Source organism: Salmo trutta, chromosome 35 (genome assembly GCF_901001165.1).
Source record: "Salmo trutta chromosome 35, fSalTru1.1, whole genome shotgun sequence".
Taxonomy (NCBI): Eukaryota; Metazoa; Chordata; class Actinopteri; order Salmoniformes; family Salmonidae; genus Salmo; species Salmo trutta.
The window spans coordinates 30898401-30916486 of record NC_042991.1 but is presented as its reverse complement, the minus strand read 5'-3'; the positions used below and the strand labels follow the sequence as shown (position 1 = coordinate 30916486).

The window sequence follows — 18086 nt, the reverse complement described above, 5'->3', positions numbered from 1 at the left end:
GATACATTGCCATCAAAGAACTGAAAACATTCCCACAATATTCTAAGATTTCCTTTTCTCTTTTGCTAATTGTCCCAGGCAACATCCCGGGTGGATTGTGAAACACCTGCGGGCTCAGTGACCGCTGAGTGGATATGCCACGATGACACGCATCCCACAGTGCATTCTGGCAGACATATTTAAGGCCCCCGTAACCAAAGCCATCATAGTTGTTATCCTGTCCTGACTCCACCACCCGTTGGGCTCTGTTTATTTTCATTCTATTTGGGCCATCTTTCTGGTAGGATGAGGATGATGAAGCCTATTGTAATGTGTAATGTAATATTAGATATGGTAATACCATTTTTCCTTTTCTATCAAAACTATTTCTGGTGTACAAGAATGACACCCACATAATAAGTAGGAAAACTTAACTAATGAGCTGAACTAGACTAAACACAGAATGAGTTTACCTGTACGTTTAAAGGGACAGTTCAGTTCACTCACCTTGTTTGGGATCTCCAAACATTCTTCAGACGTTGATTTTGGAGTGAACTATCTCTTTAAGGTCTCTTTGTTTTGTCTCATTAGCGACTTAGTGAGACCAGGAAACTTTTTGTCTCATCTCATTAGCAACTCAGTGAGACCAGGAAACTTTTTGTCTCGTCTCATTAGCGACTCAGTAGACCAGGAAACCTTTTGTCTCATTTCATTAGCGACTCAGTGGGACCAGGAAACCATTTGTCTCATTTCATTATCAACTCAGTGAGACCAGGAAACTTCTTGTGGGTAGTGCTCCCGAGTCTGCGCAGCGGTCTAAGGCACTGCATCTCAGTGCTAGAGGCGTCACTACAGACACTGGTTTGATCCCGGGCTGTATCACAACAGGCCGTGATTGGGAGTCCCATAGGGCGGAGTACAATTGGCCCAGCGTTATCCAGGTATTGGGAGGGTTATGGCCATCATTGTAAAATAAGAATGTGTTCTTAACTGACTTGCCTAGTTAAATAAAGGTTAAATAAAATACAAAAAAAAAAGCCTGGGGCCCCCAGATAGCACAAGAACACGCCATAAGCATGGCAAAATGTTTAGAATTACAGGAAATTAGCTTTAAAACTGCAGCATTTTCTCAGCCTCATGGCAATATGTGTAGAATAGCATGAGATTAGCTATGAAACTGAAAAAACATTATCTCTGCCCCATGGCAAAATGTCTAGAATTGCAGGAAATTAGCTTTAAAAAAGCAAAATTTTCGCTCAGGCTCATGGCAAAATGTGTTGAATTGCAAGAAGTTAGGCTTGCTACCCCCACAACAACAAGAAAATCCAGCCAGAGGGGAGGTATGTATGTGCTTATTTGGCAGCACCTGTGACAGAAAAATTACATATTTACCTTATTTGTTGGATATTTAACAATTATTTACTTAACCAACAGTAAGATATTTCTGTCCTACTAATGCTGTGTTTTATGGTCTCCACTCTAGCACCCTGCAGCTAATCTGGGCGTATGATTTTACTAGAGATAGCTTGAGCTGACAAATGATTGATGTCTTGGTGATAAAAACCAACAGCCACATTCCATTCTATGATTAGTGGTGCATGTGAGGGAGATGTCTCCGGTCAGACTGAGCCTGCATTCCATAGACAAGATGTGGTGTGTGTCACTGAGATAGAGAGAGCCTGGAGGAGCAGAACAAACACCTCAGTATTCCTAATAATCCTGGCATCTGGGAAACTAAGACAAGGTGGGGTTAAAAACAACACCAGAGGCAGATGACCAAAAGATGAACCCAGAGTGACTTATGATGCCCCTTGGTCTGCATGGGAGGGGTGGAACCAGCCATGATTAAGCATGTTTAGGTCTACTATATAAGGGCGGGAGGTAGCAGTCATCGGAAGGTTGCTGAATCAAATCCCTGAGCTGACAAGGTAAAAAATCTGTTGTTCTACCCCTGAGCAAGACAGTTATGTGGATGTTGATTAAGGCAGCCCCCCACACGTCTCTGATTCAGAGGGTTTGGGTTAAATGTGGAAGACACATTTCAGTTGGACAACCGATTCGGTATCCCCCTTCCCTTATAAAAAAGAACGCTGCATTTCTGTAAATGTTAAGCTCTCAGCAACACACACTTCAGAGTGTGCGTTCGACGGCTTCATTATTACAATAATTAATCTATGTTAAATAAAGATGATTGCTTGAATAATTGTCTAAGTCTAACTCAGTATTGAAATTTCCACGACACACCTAACCTGAAGGTTATCTATCTAAGAGCTTCATAACATATTCAGAGCTCATACACATTGCATCCAAAGCAGTGCATAAGCTATCAAACAACTGCAATATATGACAAACAGTATAAACAGTTGTGGATATATGACATGTTTATGTACTGCTTATGAATGCAGTATGTTCGGGTTTTGAATATGTTATGTGTTATAGGTCCTTATATAAGTATCAGGTACCCTAATACAGTAGGTACCCGATAACTAACTGACCCATGATGTTGTTCCCAACCGGTGGCGATCCACTGTAAGGTTGGTGTAGGCAGAACAGGCACCTTCCTGGCCTGTTACCTGGCCCTGAATTGGCCTCAGTGGTGATGAAGCCATGGCCCTGCGCTGACACCCCAAGGAGGGCTCCGTGGAGACCCATGTACAGGAAAGCTTTATCAAGGAGTTCTATACACGCACACGCTCTGTGGGGACCTATGACAGAATACACATATATGTTCTTGTTATTCATGCATCAGAATGACTTAATTGTGTGGACTTAAATATGTAGATTTGATCTTGGACTGACGGACGGACGGACGGACACACACACACACACACACACACACACACACACACACACACACACACACACACAGCAACAATAAAGGTTAAACAGTTTACAAAGATAAATATAGTATCAAAAACGAATGAATAGTTATGAGTTTTTTTATTATATTTTTTTGTAAAACCTTGCATCAATGTCAAATAAATTCTATTACCTAATTTCTGGGGGGACAATACAATTGGATATTTTCTGATAAATCTTCCAAATGATTATTCAACCATTACACGTTGTACCACTGAATCTAGCAGGTAGAAAATGACAAGCAATACTGGTAGAACAAAAACAACGCATGGAACCCCCTCTATTGTTCCTAAATGGTTTCTTGAAATTACTCATAAATTCTACTTTCATTCATTCATGTACAGCACAAATATTTTCAAAAACATCAACCTTTGTATTTTGCATGTTCTTTTCTGGGGATGGACCCTTTAAGGAATGAGACGCTCCAGGGTGAAGTTTCCCCTAGGCCCAGATCAGGATCAGCTTCCCCTTCCCCAATCCTAACCTCAAAGGGCAACTGAACGCAAAAAAACAACTTCTCTGTGCGGCATCAATATTAGTCAGAAACATTTATTCCAGTGCCACTTGATTAAAAAGTGTACGTAGAATAATTTGGGTCAGTATATTCCAAAACTGAATTTTGTGAGATTTGTGTAACTGAGGTCGTCACAAATTACATGAGCGTTTGGTTTGGATTACATGCCCACTTTCCCACTAACACGGGATGGTAACACCTAGGGAGAATGCACGGAGAATCAGCTGCGCTGATTGCACTCTATCCAATCATAGCAGTGAACCTCCAGACAGTGAGACAACTCTGTCCATTAGGCAGCGCCTCGGACTTGGACTGGTTCACATAAGACAAGACATCAGCAATGTTACGTTGAAAGAACACTTGGCCCCAAAGCCCTTTAAGGAGTGACTGTTTTCTGATGTGTTTCATAGTGTCTGCAAGTGTTTTGGGCAAAAAGAAATTGAGATGATGCGCACTTGCATCTCAACTGCCACTTGCCAATATTAAAACCCATTGTCGAGCGTCTTGTGTCCAGCCGTGACCTGTTTTGTAACGTGACTCCCTATGAAACACTGCCAGATAAACAGACAGACAGACTGACAGACTGCCAGACCAACACTGTGGTAATAGATAGTGAGAAAGTTGTAAAAAAACGAAACGGCACCGAAGCACATCACGTCACCACTCGCCAGCGGCTTGATAAGCTGATTTAGCTAACGTGGCCTGCCGGCTCTATTTGTCTGCTTACTACTACTAATGAGCTTCATTGACATACACAGAGATGGAACTTATCTAGCTAGTGATTTTGGGCACTGATAAACACTGTGTAGCAGCTTGTGCTTTATTTACGATAGCTCAACAGCTTGCTGATGATGAAGTTGTAGACGTGTTCTCAGAAATCAGTCCTGAGCGCAGCCAGCAGCAGCTGTCTCAATACTGTCTGCAGTCCACTGACTTTTTCATGCACATCTTTTAACTTTTGAAATACTGCACCAAACACCTTAGCAAGATGTAAAAAAAATTAAATCCTTCGCAAAAACGTCAAAATTCATTACATATTTCTTGATTTATCTTAGATTAATTCGGACTATTTTGAGGAAGTGCTAGTGGCTATATTGTTGCTACCGTGACTCTAGAGGGACAAACAACAGTAACTGCAAGGGTACGATAAAGTGAACATAACACACCCACATCGAACAACAACCCCAAGACTCAAATCTCGTTTTTCTTAATTAGCAGCAGAGAAACATATGGAATCGGTGAGTTCAGCCACTCTTTAACCATTAGTGGGGAAATGCAAAAGTGACCCACTATCAGCATCTAGGGGCAACTTCATCCTACTCTGAATGAGCACACCTTTCATCCTTCATGACCATTAATAGATGAAAGACTGGATAGGTTTTTACCAATTTGCTTCCACCTGTCAAGTCCTACCAGATCAGTGGTCATAGAGGAAAGGAGTTCCAATGATTGAGACAACCACTGTGTAGCTATGTAAGCTAGGTTTAGCAGGGAGATGGGGAGGCAGCTGTAGAACGGCCCCATAGAGCAGACAGTGGGGCCCTATGACAGAGGAGGAGAGAGGGGCCCTACACGGCACAGTGAGAAGGCCCCACACCGGGGGAGGGCCCTGAATCACCAGTAGTCAGAATTAGGAGTTGACACCCCAAGTTGGCACCCAAGTTGGCACCTGCTACATACAGAATGTGAAGTCCACAGAGAATGCTACTCTGATAGAAAGTACTACAAAACTTTGTCTGCATACAAAAAGATGTTTTGTTGTTGTAGAAATCCTGCCTTTAAACAGTGGATATTGACTCAAAATGGCAGACTGTAATGTTATTTTTGACACTGTACAGCATGTTTGTGGAGGCATTGAAAGTAATATGTCAGTTCTTTATGATGGCCAAACTTTGCCACAATAAAGGCATTACAGAAGATAAACAATGAGTATTAGGGAGATCAATCAACATCAATGATTTAAAATGAAATAAATACATATTTTAGAAACTGGTTATCCTTTCTATTTTCTTTATACAGTTCTTATTCAACATTTGGCACTTTGTAACATTCCATATCATAATCACCTGTAGTGAGATCCATTTTGATCGACTGGACACACACACATACACACACAGATTTGACAATAGTGTAAATGACATTAACAGAAAAACAACAACTCATTTCTTGGGATGTTATGGTCTCAAGGTGTAGTGTGATGCTCTGAACAGGTGTGTTTCTGTGTGTGTGTGTCAAGTCACTGACTGTGAAGACAGTCTCAACAGACCTGCATTTTGAGTTCTTCCCTTTTAATCCCCATTGAGATCCATCTCAAAGATCCATCCACCTCACAATCCTTTAACTTGTCCCCACAATCCTCCAAAAAGTCTCTTTCACAAAGCGTCGGTCACAGTGAGGTGACAGTCTACATTTCCACAGGAAACATCTCTACCATACTACCAAAGCTGGGGCAAATGCAATATAGTTTCGGGTTACGTTAACATTGCGTCAACATTCATTCAACCCCTCCAGATCCTCTGGTTGTGTGTTTGTCTTTGACGGGTGTTTTGACCTTTTCTTGACCTTTTGACCCCCATCACGCCATGGTCTCCTTGCCCGGCAGTCTCCTGTCATTCAACGTGTGCATGTTGATGACCTCCTCGGTCTTGACGATGACCGGCGGCTGGGGCTTCTGCTTGAGGCGCCGCTGGCACTTCAGGGAGCCACGCAACTCATCCACCATGACACTACAGAAGGAGCGCTGGAGAGGGGGATAGGGGAGGGGACAGGGAGGAAGAGGATTGAGGGTAAAATACGTACAGAACTGGCAACATTAACTGACAGATAATCAGTTTATGTAGTCCATGCAGGAATCAAACCCACACTGGAGTTTGTCAGTACCATGGTCTAACCCACTGATACATTGAGACTACCCTGGTAGAGGGTGAGAGGGAGGGAGAGGAGGAGGATAGGGTAAAAGGGGAGGGGAGAGTTGTAGAGAGGTTGAGGCAGAGGAGAGAAGAGAGGTGAGAGGGAGGTGAATAGTGAGAGGACGGGGAAGAGGGAGGTGAATAGTGAGAGGAAGGGGAAGAGGGAGGTGAATAGTGAGAGGACGGGGAAGAGGGAGGTGAATAGTGAGAAGACGGGGAAGAGGGAGGTGAATAGTGAGAGGACGGGGAAGAGGGAGGTGAATAGTGAGAGGACGGGGAAGAGGGAGGTGAATAGGGAGAGGACGGGGAAGAGGGAGGTGAATAGTGAGAGGACGGGGAAGAGGGAGGTGAATAGTGAGAGGACGGGGAAGAGGGAGGTGAATAGTGAGAGGAAGGGGAAGAGGGAGGTGAATAGTGAGAAGACGGGGAAGAGGGAGGTGAATAGGGAGAGGAAGGGGAAGAGGGAGGTGAATAGCGAGAGGAAGGGGAAGAGGGAGGTGAATAGGGAGAGGACGGGGAAGAGGGAGGTGAATAGTGAGAGGACGGGGAAGAGGGAGGTGAATAGGGAGAGGACGGGGAAGAGGGAGGTGAATAGTGAGAGGAAGGGGAAGAGGGAGGTGAATAGTGAGAAGACGGGGAAGAGGGAGGTGAATAGTGAGAGGACGGGGAAGAGGGAGGTGAATAGGGAGAGGACGGGGAAGAGGGAGGTGAATAGTGAGAGGACGGGGAAGAGGGAGGTGAATAGGGAGAGGACGGGGAAGAGGGAGGTGAATAGTGAGAGGACGGGGAAGAGGGAGGTGAATAGGGAGAGGACGGGGAAGAGGGAGGTGAATAGTGAGAAGACGGGGAAGAGGGAGGTGAATAGTGAGAGGACGGGGAAGAGGGAGGTGAATAGCGAGAGGACGGGGAAGAGGGAGGTGAATAGTGAGAGGACGGGGAAGAGGGAGGTGAATAGCGAGAGGACGGGGAAGAGGGAGGTGAATAGTGAGAGGACGGGGAAGAGGGAGGTGAATAGCGAGAGGACGGGGAAGAGGGAGGTGAATAGTGAGAGGACGGGGAAGAGGGAGGTGAATAGTGAGAGGACGGGGAAGAGGGAGGTGAATAGGGAGAGGACGGGGAAGAGGGAGGTGAATAGTGAGAAGACGGGGAAGAGGGAGGTGAATAGTGAGAGGACGGGGAAGAGGGAGGTGAATAGCGAGAGGACGGGGAAGAGGGAGGTGAATAGTGAGAGGACGGGGAAGAGGGAGGTGAATAGCGAGAGGACGGGGAAGAGGGAGGTGAATAGTGAGAGGACGGGGAAGAGGGAGGTGAATAGCGAGAGGACGGGGAAGAGGGAGGTGAATAGCGAGAAGACGGGGAAGAGGGAGGTGAATAGTGAGAGGACGGGGAAGAGGGAGGTGAATAGCGAGAGGACGGGGAAGAGGGAGGTGAATAGTGAGAGGACGGGGAAGAGGGAGGTGAATAGCGAGAGGATGGGGAAGAGGGAGGTGAATAGCGAGAGGAAGGGGAAGAGGGAGGTGAATAGCGAGAGGACGGGGAAGAGGGAGGTGAATAGTGAGAGGAAGGGGAAGAGGGAGGTGAATAGTGAGAGGAAGGGGAAGAGGGAGGTGAATAGTGAGAGGACGGGGAAGAGGGAGGTGAATAGGGAGAGGACGGGGAAGAGGGAGGTGAATAGTGAGAGGAAGGGGAAGAGGGAGGTGAATAGTGAGAGGACGGGAAGAGGGAGGTGAATAGTGAGAGGACGGTGAAGAGGGAGGTGAATAGGGGAGAAAGGAAGCTGGCAAGGAGAGAGGGGAAGGATAGAGGGCAAGAGTGGGAAGTGAAGAGGGGAGAGGGATGTGGAGGACAGAGCGAGAACATGAGAAAAGAGGGTGAGAACATGAGAAAAGTGTGCTTTTACCACCAACTTGGTGGCCTAGAGGACATAACATTTCTTATAACATCGTAACCTTATAACATAACATCATAACCTCATAACATAACATCGTAACCTCATAACATAACATCGTAACCTCATAACATCGTAACTTTATAACATCGTAACCTCATAACATAACATCGTAACCTCATAACATCGTAACCTCATAACATCGTAACCTCATAACATCGTAACTTTATAACATCGTAACCTCATAACATCGTAACCTCATAACATCTTAACTTTATAACATCGTAACCTCATAACATAACGTCGTAACCTCATAACATCGTAACTTTATAACATCGTAACTTCATAACATAACATCGTAACCACATAACATAACATCGTAACCTCATAACATCGTAACTTCATAACATTGTAACCTTCTAAAATCATAACATTGTAACCTTATAAATTTGTAACGTTATAACATCGTAACCTTATAACATCATAACCTCGTAACCTTATAACATCGTAAACTTATAACATCATAACCTCGTAACCTTATAACATCGTAACCTTATAACATCTTATCCTTATAACATCGAACATCGTAACCTCATAACATCATAACCTTATCATATCATAACATCGTAACCTTATAACATCATAACCTTATAACATCATAACCTTATCACATCAAACATCGTAAACTTATCACATCATAACATCATAACCTTATCACATCAAACATCGTAAACTTATAACATCATAACCTTATAACATCGTAACCTTATCACATCAAACATCGTAAACTTATCACATCATAACATCGTAACCTTATCACATCATAACATCGTAACCTTATAACATCATAACCTTATAACATCATAACCTTATCACATCAAACATCGTAAACTTATCACATCATAACATCATAACCTTATCACATCAAACATCGTAAACTTATAACATCATTACCTTATAACATCGTAACCTTATCACATCAAACATCGTAAACTTATAACATCATAACCTTATAACTTCATCACATCAAACATCGTAACCTTATAACATCGTTACCTCATAACATCGTAACCTCATAACATCGTAACCTCATAACATCGTAACCTCATAACATCGTAACCTCATAACATCAAACATCATAACCTTATAACATCATAACCTTATAACATCGTAACCTTATAACATCGTAACCTTATAACATCGTAACCTCATAACATCGTAACATCGTAACATCATAACATCGTAACATCGTAAAGTTATAACATCGTAACCTTATAACATCGTAACATCGTAAAGTTATAACATCGTAACCTTATAACATCGTAACCTTATAACATTTTATCCTTATAACATCGTAACCTCATAACATAACATCATAACCTTATAGCATCATAACCAATCTATCTGATCATCTCAGTTGTTGATTGACAATGAAATAATATCAGACATTTATAAGACCCACCATATTTTCAAGCATAGTGGTGGCTGCATCATGTTATGGGTATGCTGGTAATCATTAAAGATTGGGGAGTTTTTCAGGATAAAAAAGAAATGGAACAGAGCTAAGCACAGGCAAAATCCTAAAGGAAAATCTGGTTCAGTCTGCTTTCCACCAGACACTGTGAGATTAATTCAACTTTCAACAGGACAAAAACCTTAAACACAAGGCCAAATCTACACTGGAGTTGCTTACCAAGAGGACAGTGAATGTTCCTGAGTGTCCGATTTAGTTTTGACTTAAATCTATTTAAATCTACGGCAAGACCTGAAAATGGTTGTCTAGCAATAATCAACAACCAATTTGACAGAGCTTGAAGAATTTGTTTAATAATAAAGGGCAAATGTTGCACAATTCAGGTGTGGAAAGCTCTTAGAGACTTACCCAGAAAGACTCACAGCTGTAATCGCTGCCAAATGTGATTGTAACATGTATTGACTTAGGGGTGTGAATACTTATGTAAATTAGATATTTATGTATTTTATTTTCAATACATTTGCTAACATTTCTTAAAATATGTTTTCCCTTTGACACCTACACTGTAAAAAGAAAATCCTGTTTTTACGGTAACTTACTGGCAGCCTGTTACGTGTAAGTTACTGTTCAAAAAGGTACAGTATGTTACCGTAAATTCCAAATCAACTTTAGTTTAACAGTACATTAGTTTACAGTGATATAATGCTCTACGAAGCCTATAAATCTCACCTTCTCCAGTTCAGCGTTCTGTTTAGACTTGTACAGGACCTCTCCGACGGCCACAAACACAGACAGCACCAGCCCTGCAGCCAGCACGATGAAGATACCCCCGATGTTCTGCACCCCCAGAGCGCTAGCCTCCTTATTCTTCTCATCCTCCGGACAACCGTTCCCCCTCCACCACTTCTCCTTCATCATGTGCAACTTCCCTTCTTCCTGCAGCTGCAGGATCGCTATGGTGATCTTGTCCCGGTACGGAGAGCCTGGAGGGGACAAAAAGGACAGAAGATCTGAGAAACTATATAAATAAATAAAACTGCAAAGTGAATGATATTAGTTTTGAAGTGAATTCATTTAAAGACTAGGTATTGTTCAGTGCTTCTATATTACATAGGATGCTTTGCGATGGTGATTTTGTTAGAAAATGTTTGAAGATCAGATTTAGTTTTTCAAGAAAAAGGGCATCAGATTGGCTTGTTAAATGAATGAATGATGGTTGTTGTGTCTGTTTCGGCTGTATTGGTATTGTATGTTTTAATATTGCAGACACATTTCTTACATGGCGATCAATACAATTCTAATCTTATTTGATCTTATTTAATCTCATCTTAATTCAAAGGCTAGTCAATGTTCAGTGGCTACACTGTAAAGGGGTTACCATGAATTTACAGGCTCGGTGACAAGCAAAATTCTGTATTTAATATTACAGTACACCTACTGTAAAATAAATATGATAGTGTAATGATACACAGTACAATACAGTACAATTATTATACTGTAAAAGAAGTCAATGCTACCGTAATTGGAAATAATGAATTAATGAATGGATGAATGAAATTCATTGAGGAGAGGGGTTTGTATTTCATAGTATTTTACTGTAATTACAATGGGTTGGTGCAAGCAGGTTGGCAGTGTTTAGACATTACAGAATATTAATGAACGCTTGGTGTTTTATATCACTTGCACTTCTAGAGGCCTTGACAAAGGTTTCCAAACTTGCAGTGCCTACAGGGCAAAACAGACCAAAGGACATGGCAAAATGCACAACCATTTAAGGTTTAAGACTTGCTGCCACTCCAATCTGTCCCCTAAACATTTCAAATGAATAAGGCACGATAACCACTCACTCACGGGAGCAACAACTATAGCCTCAAAATATGTTAATGAACCAGAAACAACAATACCATGCGTCCATGTCACGTCCTGACCAGCAGAGGGAGCAATTGTATTCGTTTTGGTCAGGACGTGGCAGAGATTTTTGTGTTACGTATGAGTTGGTTGTTGGACTCCCAATTGAAGGCAGGTGTGTTGAGTTGCCTTTGATTGGGAGTCCTATATAGTAGTGTGTGTTTTTCCTTGTGGATGTGGGTAATTGTTTCTGTTCAGTGTGTTATGCTGTCAGTACTGTTTAGCTGTCGGTTGTTTATTGTTTTGTAAGTGTATAGTGTTCCGTTTGCATTAAAGATGACGAACACGAACTCCGCTGCATTTTGGTCCACTTCTCTCCATGACGACAGCCCTTACAGTCCACTAATGGTCAAAAGGTGTGTTGGGTTCCAAAGATACGTTAAGATACTGTATTCTGTATTCTACAGTACTATTAGAAATACAGCCATTTTAACACAATGCACCATCATTTACAGTATGCTGCAGTAAAACATTTCAGTTTTTTAATGTTGATAATACCAAAAATGTGTGTATAAATTACATTTTTCCATTACAGTGTAGTTTTACCAAGCAATGGTGGGAACAGGGCTCAACTTGTGGGTCTGCTTATCTTATGAGCATAACCTGTCATGGTGTTTTCATAGAAACACACCTCCTTCATCCTATTAATTGCTAATCCTCACAGTATCTTGGAGACAGGCTACAGAATTAGCATCTTGTTCTCTAGCATTACAACGCCATAAGGCGTTGGCGACACAGGGCTTTGTGTCCCGGAGTAGCAGGGCCACGGGGCTTTGTGTTCCGGAGTGGCAGGGCCACAGGGCTTTGTGTTCCGGAATAGCAGGGCCACAGGGCTTTGTGTTCCGGAGTAGCAGGGCCACAGGGCTTTGTGTTCCGGAGTAACAGGGCCACAGGGCTTTGTGTTCCAGAGTAGCAGGGCCACAGGGCTTTGTGTTCCGGAGTAGCAGGGCTCCCGTTGATTCTGATAAATTACCAGAGAGTCTGTGTGTGTGTGGGTGTGAGAGAGCGAGAGAGAGTGTGTTTGAGTGTGTGTGTGTGTGTGTGTGCACGTATGCACGTGTCCATATCCATGTGCCAAGATGAGTACAACTCCCCAAATCCGCAGACAGTGGGAGAACGCTGGAATTATCGGCAGAGTATTAAGACACAGCGGGAGCCTCAGTGATCAAAGGAAGAGTAATCGCTCCAGAGTTCCCAAGTAGAACTGCTGTGTCCCCTCCTCTCCCCTCCCTAACCCACAGCATGACACTGCTGTGTCCCTCCTCTCCCTCCCTAACCCACAGCACGACACTGCTGTGTCCCCTCCTCTCCTCTCCTAACCCACAGCACGACACTGCTGCCTCCCTGCCTCTCCCCTCCTAACCCACAGCACGACACTGCTGCCTCCCTGCTTCTCCCCTCCCTAACCCACGGCACGACACTGCTGTGTCCCCTCCTCTCCCCTCCCTAACCCACAGCACGATACTGCTGTGTCCCTGCCTCTCCCCTCCTAACCCACAGCACGACACTGCTGTGTCCCCTCTCCCCTCCCTAACCCACAGCACGACACTGCTGTGTCCCCTCCTCTCCCCTCCCTAACCCACAGCACGACACTGCTGCCTCCCTGCCTCTCCTCTCCCTAACCCACAGCACGACACTGCTGTGTCCCCTCCTCTCCCCTCCTAACCCACAGCACGCCACTGCTGCCTCCCTGCCTCTCCCCTCCTAACCCACAGCACGACACTGCTGTGTCCCCTCCTCTCCCCTCCTAACCCACAGCACGACACTGCTGTGTCCCTCCTCTCCCCTCCTAACCCACAGCACGACACTGCTGTGTCCCCTCCTCTCCCCTCCTAACCCACAGCACGACACTGCTGTGTCCCTCCTCCCTCCTCCCTAACCCACAGCACGACACTGCTGTGTCCCCTCCTCTCCCCTCCTAACCCACAGCACGACACTGCTGTGTCCCCTCCTCTCCCCTCCTAACCCACAGCACGACATTGCTGTGTCCCCTCCTCTCCCCTCCCTAACCCACAGCACGACACTGCTGTGTCCCCTCCTCTCCCCTCCCTAACCCACAGCACGATACTACAAGGGCCTAGGCAGCTACCACGCACGCACGCACGCACGCACACACACACACACACACACAGTCTCCCTCAGACCCAGCCAAGACAAGATGAATGCTTACTGGGTGTTTTATTTCTATGTTTCATTAATGAAAAACAACTTGAAACCATGTTAGTGTTTTCATTATCTGATTATTTAAAGGAGGTAGGGAAAAGAAAGGAGCTCTGCGCTGTCGTGTGTGTGTGTGTGTATGTGTGTGTGTGTGTGTGAGTATACAGTCGTGGCCAAAAGTTTTGAAAATGACACAAATATACTGCTCAAAAAAATAAAGGGAACACTTAAACAACACAATGTAACTCCAAGTCAATCACACTTCTGTGAAATCAAACTGTCCACTTAGGAAGCAACACTGATTGACAATACATTTCACATGCTGTTGTGCAAATGGAATAGACAACAGGTGGAAATTATAGGCAATAAGCAAGACACCCCCAATAAAGGAGTGGTTCTGCAGGGGGTGACCACAGGCCACTTCTCAGTTCCTATGCTTCCTGGCTGATGTTTTGGTCACTTTTGAATGCTGGCGGTGCTTTCACTCTAGTGGTAGCATGAGACGGAGTCTACAACCCACACAAGTGGCTCAGGTAGTGCAGCTCATCCAGGATGGCACATCAATGCGAGCTGTGCAAGAAGGTTCGCTGTGTCTGTCAGCGTAGTGTCCAGAGCATGGAGGCGCTACCAGGAGACCGGCCAGTGCATCAGGAGACGTGGAGGAGGGCAACAACCCAGCAGCAGGACCGCTACCTCCGCCTTTGTGCAAGGAGGAGCAGGAGGAGCACTGCCAGAGCCCTGCAAAATGACCTCCAGCAGGCCACAAATGTGCATGTGTCTGCTCAAACGGTCAGAAACAGACTCCACGAGGGTGGTATGAGGGTCCAACGTCCACAGGTGGGGGTTGTGCTTACAGCCCAACACCGTGCAGGACGTTTGGCATTTGCTAGAGAACACCAAGATTGGCAAATTCGCCACTGGCGCCCTGTGCTCTTCACAGATGAAAGCAGGTTCACACTGAGCACGTGACAGACGTGACAGAGTCTGGAGACGCCGTGGAGAACGTTCTGCTGCCTGCAACATTCTCCAGCATGACCGTTTGGCGGTGGGTCAGTCATGGTGTGGGGTGGCATTTCTTTGGGGGGCCGCACAGCCCTCCATGTGCTTGCCAGAGGTAGCCTGACTGCCATTAGATACCAAGATGAGATCCTCAGACCCCTTGTGAGACCATATGCTGGTGCAGTTGGCCCTGGGTTCCTCCTAATGCAAGACCATGCTATACCTCATGTGGCTGGAGTGTGTCAGCAGTTCCTGCAAGAGGAAGGCATTGATGCTATGGACTGGCCCGCCCGTTCCCCAGACCTGAATCCAATTGAGCACATCTGGGACATCATGTCTCGCTCCATCCACCAACGCCACGTTGCACCACAGACTGTCCAGGAGTTGGCAGATGCTTTAGTCCAGGTCTGGGAGGAGATCCCTCAGGAGACCATCCGCCACCTCATCAGGAGCATGCCCAGGCGTTGTAGGGAGGTCATACAGGCACGTGGAGGCCACACACACTACTGACCCTCATTTTGACTTGTTTTAAGGACTTTACATCAAAGTTGGATCAGCCTGTAGTGTGGTTTTCCACTTTAATTTTGAGTGTGACTCCAAATCCAGACCTCCATGGGTTGATAAATTGGATTTCCATTGATTATTTTTGTGTGATTGTTTTGTCAGCACATTCAACTATGTAAAGAAAAAAGTATTTAATAAGATTATTTCTTTCATTCAGATCTTGGATGTGTTGTTTAAGTGTTCCCTTTATTTTTTTGAGCAGTGTATACATTTTCACAAAGTCTGCTGCCTCAGTTTGTATGATGGCAATTTGCATATCCTCCAGAATGTTATGAAGAGTGATCAGATGAATTGCAATTAATTGCAAAGTCCTTTTGGAGGATGGCCTGGTGTCAAGAAGGGCAGCAAAGAAGCCACTTCTCTCCAGGAAAAACATCAGGGACAGACTGATATTCTGCAAAAGGTATAGGGATTGGACTGCTGAGGACTGGGGTAAAGTAATTTTCCTTTCCGATTGTTTGGGGCATCCGGAAAAAAGCTTGTCCGGAGAAGACAAACATGCCAACAGTAAAGCATCCTGAGACCATTCATGTATGGGGTTGCTTCTCAGCCAAGGGAGTGGGCTCACTCACAATTTTGCCTAAGAACACAGCCATGAATAAAGAATGGTACCAACACATCCTCCGAGAGCAACTTCTCCCAACCATCCAGGAACAGTTTGGTGACGAACAATGCCTTTTCCAGCATGATGGAGCACCTTGCCATAAGGCAAAGTGGCTCGGGGAACAAAACATCGATATTTTGGGTCCATGGCCAGGAAACTCCCCAGACCTTAATCCCATTGAGAACTTGTGGTCAATCCTCAAGAGGCAGGTGGACAAATAAAACCCCACAAATTCTGACAAACTCCAAGCATTGATTATGCAAGAATGGGCTGCCATCAGTCAGGATGTGGCCCAGAAGTTAATTGACAGCATTCCAGGGCAGATTGCAGAGGTCTTGAAAAAGAAGGGTCAACACTGCAAATATTGACTCTTTGCATCAACTTCATGTAATTGTCAATAAAAGCCTTTGACACTTATGAAATGCTTGTAATTATACTTCAGTTTTCCATAGTAACATCTGACAAAAATATCTAAAGACACTGAAGCAGCAAACGTTGTGGAAATTAATATTTGTGTCATTCTCAAAACTTTTGGCCACGACTGTATGCCCTTGCATGTGTGTGTGTGAATAACCCACACCCAAGTATTCATCAAGAGTCCTCTAATTCTCCCCCAGCTCACATTTCAAATGATTCAGAGCCACTTTAATAGGATGGATTCTTGGAGAGGCAGAATATGGAACCGGGGCTGAATGGCAGAGAGAGCTACTTCTACCGTTGACGCGCTCTGCATACGCAACTAACTGACAGACGCTACCGTTGACGCGCTCTGCATACGCAACTAACTGACAGATGTTCAACATATGAGGACATCCCTCACTCCACTGCTGTCTGGCCTGAAATATGAATGTGATCACAGTTTAGGTCAGTAGGGGTGACGGAGGGGGGATGGAGGGATGGCGTAGGGGAGCGTGGGGAATAGGAGGCGTGGATTGAATGGCAAGCTTTTAAATGGGGGCCTGCTGTTATCGTAATATAAGGGGGTAAGGTGGTGCTAAATGTGGCTTCGGAGGATTTTGAAGGTTAAGGCGGCTACAGGCAAAATAAATGATTGAGGATTAAGTTGAACTGTTGGTAATCTTCCCCTTGTTGAGAAGGTATATACTGTACATATATACAGTGCATTTGGAAAGTATTCAGACCCCTTTCCTTTTTCCACATTTTGTTACGTTACAGCCTTATTCTAAAATTGATTAAATTAGAAAAAATCCTCATCAATCTACACATAATACCCCATAATAACAAAGAGAAAAACAGAACTACCTTAGTTACATAAGTATTCAGACCCTTTGCTATGAGACTCGAAATTGAGCTAAGGTGCATCCTGTTTCCATTGGTCATCCTTGAGATGTTTCTGCAACTTGATTGGAATCCACCTTTGGTAAATTCAATTGATTGGACATGATCTGAAAGCCATACACCTATATAAGGTCCCACAGTTGACAGTGCATGTCAGAGCAAAAACCAAGCCATAAGGTCAAAGGAATAGTCCGTAGAGGTCCGAGACATGATTGTATCAAGGCACAAATCTGGGGAAGGGTACTAAAACATTTCTGCAGCATTGAAGGTCCCCAAGAACACAGTGGCCTCCATCATTCTTAAATGGAAGACGTTTTGAATCACCAAGACTCTTCCTAGAGCTGGCCGCCGGGCCAAACTGAGCAATCAGGGAAGAAGTACCTTGGTCAGGGAGGTTACCAAGAACCCGATGGTCACTCTGACAGATGTTCCAGAGTTCCTCTGTGGAGATAGGAGAAGCTTCCAGAAGGAAAACCATCTTTGCAGCACTCCACCAATCAGGCCTTTATGGTAGAGTGGCCAGACCGAAGCTACTCCTCAGTAAAGGGCACATGGAGTTTGCCAAAAGGCACCTAAAGACTCTCAGACCATGAGAAACAAGATTCTCTGGTCTGATGAAACCAAGATTGAACTTTTTGGCCTGAATGCCAAGCGTCACATCTGGGGGAATCCTGGCACCATCACTACGGTGAAGCATGTTGGTGGCAGCATCATGCTGTGGGGATGTTTTCAGTGGCAGAGACTGGGAAACTAGTCAGGATAGAGGGAAAGATGATCAGAGCAAACTACAGAGAGATCCTTGATGGAAACCTGCTCCAGAGCGCTCAGGACCTCAGACTGGGGCGAAGGTTCTCCTTCCCTAAGCACACATCCAAGATAATGCAGGAGTGGCTTCGGGACAAGTCTCTGAATGTCCTTGAGTGGCCCAG

The 18086-nt window shown here is 44.7% G+C and overlaps 1 protein-coding gene across 1 annotated transcript in view; it reads right to left on the bottom strand.

Annotated features, from left to right (window-relative positions):
• Positions 1–2900: 2900 nt before the first annotated feature.
• The window catches only part of LOC115175059 (glutamate receptor ionotropic, kainate 2), a 150494-nt gene continuing 135308 nt past the window's right edge, over positions 2901–18086 (bottom strand). The window contains exons 17-18 of the mRNA XM_029734217.1: positions 10353–10606; positions 2901–6092 (exon numbers count right to left, since the gene is read on the bottom strand). Of these exons, the coding sequence (XP_029590077.1) occupies positions 5928–6092; positions 10353–10606 (419 nt within the window). The 3' untranslated portion in view covers positions 2901–5927. The remainder of the gene's footprint in view (positions 6093–10352; positions 10607–18086) is intronic.